This window comes from Aplysia californica, unplaced genomic scaffold (assembly GCF_000002075.1).
Source record: "Aplysia californica isolate F4 #8 unplaced genomic scaffold, AplCal3.0 scaffold01615, whole genome shotgun sequence".
NCBI classification, from domain to species: Eukaryota; Metazoa; Mollusca; class Gastropoda; order Aplysiida; family Aplysiidae; genus Aplysia; species Aplysia californica.
In genome coordinates this window covers 1-5,066 of record NW_004798885.1, presented here as the reverse complement: position 1 = coordinate 5,066, position 5,066 = coordinate 1, and the positions used below count along the sequence as shown (strand labels likewise).

Genomic DNA, 5,066 nt, shown 5'->3' with positions numbered 1-5,066 from the left:
ACCCATGAATACATTAAGTAATACTCTGGCCTCGATTCGACTCATTTTGGAAGGAAATTTGCATCTTTAAGTACATTTTTGCTTCTTCATTGCACTTTACATGATCAATAAAGTTGTATCTCATGATAATATGTTGTACAATAGCAGATTTGTGCTGAAAAACCGCAGAAAAAATGAAATCAAAGCACTTGACCTAGATCTAGATCCAGATTATTTCGTTCTCAGGAGGGCTAAAAATAGACCAGGTTAGACCAAGAATCTAGCTATGGACGTGTCTAGATCTACGTTTGGTAACAGTAGGCACAATCACATCGCTACAGGCAGTCAGGAAACACCTCGGCATGGGGTCAAATTCCCAATGTTTCTCGGGTGCCTCGAAAATACGTTGTTTTCTAGTACTCTGTTACACTTTGAACACAGGTCAGAGGCGTTCCATTGAAATACGAAAAGTCACTGGATATAACATGCGATGTAAGGCAGTTTCTTCATTTCTGTGGTTTTTCCAAAAAGAGATTTGAGAACGTGTCTGGCAATTTCTTGTCGTCTACACTTGTTTGGCACTGATTGTGTTTTGTTATTTCCCAACAGTTCATCACAAAGTCCACACAGCTGTGTGCCGCAGGCTCCAGGATCTTTGACTTTTGATGTGAAGTAATTTCTCTTTGAGGCTTGTATGGGTCGTTTCCATATTGCCTTACTGTCTCAGAAAATTAATTCGTCAATCATGTTTCCTGTCTTTCTCCACTTCCGCTCCGCTCTGCGACTCGCCGCCTTTGCTGCCTTCACTACATGTAGAAAACCTTCCAAAGAATCTATGAGAAATTCCTGTACGTGGTGTCAGAGCTGCTTCTGGTGAGGCACGGATCACTACTGTCAGCTTTACAAATCTCTTCCTATAAAAATTCTTTACTAAAGTACATTTTTATTTCAATCTTATGTATGTGTTTTTCAAGCGTTTTTCATTCCTGCACTTTACGGGAAAGTTCTGAAAAAATTTTCGCACAAGAAAAAAAAAGAGCAAACGATACCAGGGTACCCTCCCCCCCCATCCCCCCACACACACACACACAACTGTACCCACCACTCGGGCCTTGTTGATGATGTCATCATCCACACACACACACACACACACACACACACACACACACACACACATCCACAACTGTACCCAACACATTTGGTGGGGGTGTATTGTCATCATCCACACACACACACACACACACACACACACACACACACACACACATCCACAACTGTACCCACCACTCGGGCCTTGTTGATGATGTCATCATCCACACACACACACACACACACACACACACACACACACACACACACACACATCCACAACTGTACCCACCACTCGGGCCTTGTTGATGATGTCATCATCCTCCTTAGGCCTGGGAAAAGCGGGAGGTTTTTTCTTGACCAGTTCCGTCCTGTTCTTCTCCATCACCTGTTTGGCGTACTCGTTCTGTCGGCTCACCTTCTCTTTCTGTCCGAGGGAGGGAGGGAGGGAGTGAGGGAGGGAGGGATGGAAGGGAGGGAGGGAGGGAGGGAGGGAGGGAGGGAGGGATGGAGGGATGGAGGGGAGGGAGGGAGGGAGGGAGGGAGGGAGGGAGGGAGCGGAGGGAGGGAGGGAGGGGAGGGGAGTGAAGGAGGGATGGAAGGAGGGAAGGACGGAGGGAGGGGACGGAAGAAATAGAGATTGTCATAGAATTCTAGAGGAAAGTGAGGCATCCTGGTGAAATCAAAATAATGAAATCAAAGAAATTTTTTGGGCCGACGGTCGGTTTCTTTCTTTTCTTTTGGCTCAACACTTTTTATGTCCATCTAAAAACACATTTTTGTGTGGATTTTCTTACAAACATTGATTAAAGGTACAAAAAAAGTAAATGTTCAGTTTCCACGGACTCTCAGGCGATGGCAATGGAAGTCGTCAAACTGTGGCGGCCATTTTCTCGCTAACTTTACCTCGGAAACCAGGCGACCCTGCCCTCCTTCCATCGGAAATATTTCGACTTCTGTACAACAGAGATGGACATTTATTTTATCAAAAGTAAGGCAAATGAACAGGCTTTAAGGTGATACCAATAACCCCATATGCCCGAAAATTGACGAGCGCCTGATTCCACCGCGTCGTGACACAAGTTGTTTTTGTTGTTTTCAAATCCCTTTAGCTGCGAGCATTTCGCTCTTGGCAGCACAATGCCTCCCTCAAGTAACCACATGTCCTTGTCATCTGGATAGCGCCAGAGTAGAGCAGGTTTTGTAAGTCTGTAGGTGTGTGTAGGAGCCTGCGTCGAAGAACTGCCAGGTTTGGGCAGTGAAGGAGAAGATGTTCAACGGTCTCCTCGTGGTAGTCACAGTGTCTGCAATGGGGTTCCCACATGGGGTTAATTCTGTTTATGTGCTTGTTGGTGTGTAAGTGTCCTGTGCGGGCTCTGAAGATCAAAGTCTGATCGGCTCTACATAAGAGATTCGATGGGTCTTTAGGGTTGGGTTTGTCCATGTACCCGAAGAGAGATCTTCCTGTTTCTGCGTTGGCCCATCTGTTTAGCCACTCGTCTCTGCTTTTGGCTTGGATGATCCCTCTGCAGGTCTGTAAAGAGGCCACTGTGTCTGTCTGGGGCAGGCTTGCTCCAGTCTTTGATAGATGGTCTGCAGTCTCATTCCCTGGTACTCCAGAATGGCCAGGCACCCACTGCAGTGTGACCCAGACGCCATAGGAAGTGCCCATCTGTTTTACAAGGCTGAGAATGTTCCCGTCCCCTCTGTAGTCTCCTCCTCCCTCGACGGCATGTTCCTGTCACCTCTGTAGTCTCCTCCTCCCTCGACGGCATGTTCCTGTCCCCTCTGTAGTCTCCTCCTCCCTCGACGGCTTGGAGTACTGACATTGAGTCAGAGAAGACAACAACATCCCCCGGTGTTACTGGGCCTTCAAAAAAGTCGTGACACAAATGATAGATTTTGAGGCAGACACTCTCTCTCTCTCTCTCAATCTCTTTTCCGCTTTCACGCACACCTACACACACTCTCTCCCTCTCTCTCTCTCTCACATACACACACACTCTCTCTCTCACACAAGCAAACACACACACACAAACAGTGACACACACACACACACGCACTCACCCTCTCCTTCTTCTCCACAGTATCTAGATCAGGTCCCAGCGTTCCCAGCCTCACTTCCTTCTGCATCTTGCGGTAGTCCTTTAGTCCGTACACCCGGTACCACGGTCTCTCTCCCTGTCTCGCCTTCTCTCTCAGGTACGAGTCCATGTAACTTCCTCCCTGTAGTGTGTGTGTGAGTGTGTGTGTGTGAGTGTGTGTGTGTGTGGGTGTGTGTGTGTGTGTGGGTGTGTGGGGTGTGTGTGTGTGGGTGTGTGTGTGTATGCGTGTGGGTTGTGTGTGTGGGGGGGGGGGGAGGGGGAGAATAATCCTTCGTCAATGATACATATTATGTCACTTCACTTATGTCAGCAAGTTGATTAATTTTTATTGAAATACAGAAACAATACAATGCTGAAACTGTTGCATGTACAAGTCCACAACAAAATACAAATTAAGTAATACATATCAGCTGCTGTGACGTGTTTTTGGTGCTAAATCTAAAAATGACAAAAACGTCATTAAATGGGTCATAAAATCGAAATTAACAAACCTATTTTGATAGGTCTTCATCTAATTCATGAAATCCCGATATAGATACCTGTTTTCAGCAATTGACGAAAAGTAATTTGACGTGGAAGTCGTGGTAAAGGAATGTGCCCGAGCCGCTGTCAGCGAATCACCCACACAGAGAGGTTCCGACCGCGAGCTGCTAGGAGCGACTTGCCAGAGATAAAGAGTTTGTAGACAAGGAGAGTTTTCTCTATAACCAAATAAATATACCCATCAAAGACACCAAACTTCTCCTATAGGTAGGGCAATGTCCACTTTTGGTGTAGGTCAAGTTTTCTGGAAACTCCCGAAATCTGGGTTAGCCCGCTTGTCCTTCAAAGCGACCAATTAGAATGCCGTCTCACCTGATCGGGCGGTGCAGAAGAAGGGTGCTCGCCTTCGCTGGAGCGGGGTATGGGTGGAACCTTCCCGTACGGGTTCATGTCTGTGCGAGAGTCGCTGAGGGCACGGAGAGCTTCGTCGGCCGAGTACCGGTCACGTGGGGAGACGTACTGGATGTCGGCGCGGTCAAGGTCGCTGCTGGGGTGGTAGTCCTGGGGAGGGAGGGAAGGACGTTTAGTTTTACGGCACTTGCAACACAATAAGGTCATATGAGTGACGAAGATTAGAGGTGTTACAAGAGAGTAACAAACATAAAAAAGAAGGAGGAGAGATAAAGACGATAGATATTTGATAGGAAAGAAGGAGCAAACCCCACCAAAGCACCCACCAACCACCCACTGGATGGAAGTAGATAATCTCGGGGAAAGGTGGATAGACAGAAGGATGGAGGGGTGGAGGGGTGAAAGGAGGGATGGATGGTTAGAAGAATGGAGGAAGGAAGAAGTGGAAGGCGGGATAGGAGGAAGGATGAAGGATAAATAGAGAGACAGACAGACATTAGTTTTTTAGTTCTAGTAGAGGTTTTACGGCGCTCGCAACTGCATAAGGTCATATGAGCGTCAGAAAATTAGAGGTGTTACAAGAGAGTAAGAAACATAAAAAAGAAGGAGGGGGAGATAAGGACGATAGATGTTTGATAGGAAAGAAGGAGCAAACCACATCAGAGCGCCCGCCAACCACCCACAGACAGACAGACAGACAGACAGACAGACAGACAGATAGATAGACAGATACAGCACACTAAAGGACCATAATTCTTTCCACGGCGCACCGGCAGTGGAATTTTAGTCGCCGCGGGGGGTTCCCCGCCGGGCGCCTTATCACGTCGGGGTCACGGGGGTCAGCTCCCTGTCGCCGCTCTGTCTGGGCCGACTTAATTTTTGGTACTTTTCAACGTACAATTTAACGTGCATCCTTGTATTTATGGTAATTCTCACTTAGTGCACCCAAAGCACGCATTTCTGCTCTTGAGACTCAAAAAAGAACGGACGTTGTAACTT

At 47.3% G+C, this 5,066-nt stretch overlaps 1 protein-coding gene across 1 annotated transcript in view; it reads right to left on the bottom strand.

Moving 5' to 3' along the window:
* LOC101849749 (jhy protein homolog) overlaps window positions 1-4,217 on the bottom strand; it is a gene marked incomplete at its 5' end in the record, with an annotated part of 7,169 nt that extends 2,952 nt beyond the window's left edge. Inside the window, 3 exon segments of the mRNA XM_005113098.2 lie at window positions 1,361-1,495; window positions 3,136-3,294; window positions 4,029-4,217. Of these exon segments, the coding sequence (XP_005113155.2) occupies window positions 1,361-1,495; window positions 3,136-3,294; window positions 4,029-4,106 (372 nt within the window).
* Between the last annotated feature and the right edge of the window lie 849 nt (window positions 4,218-5,066).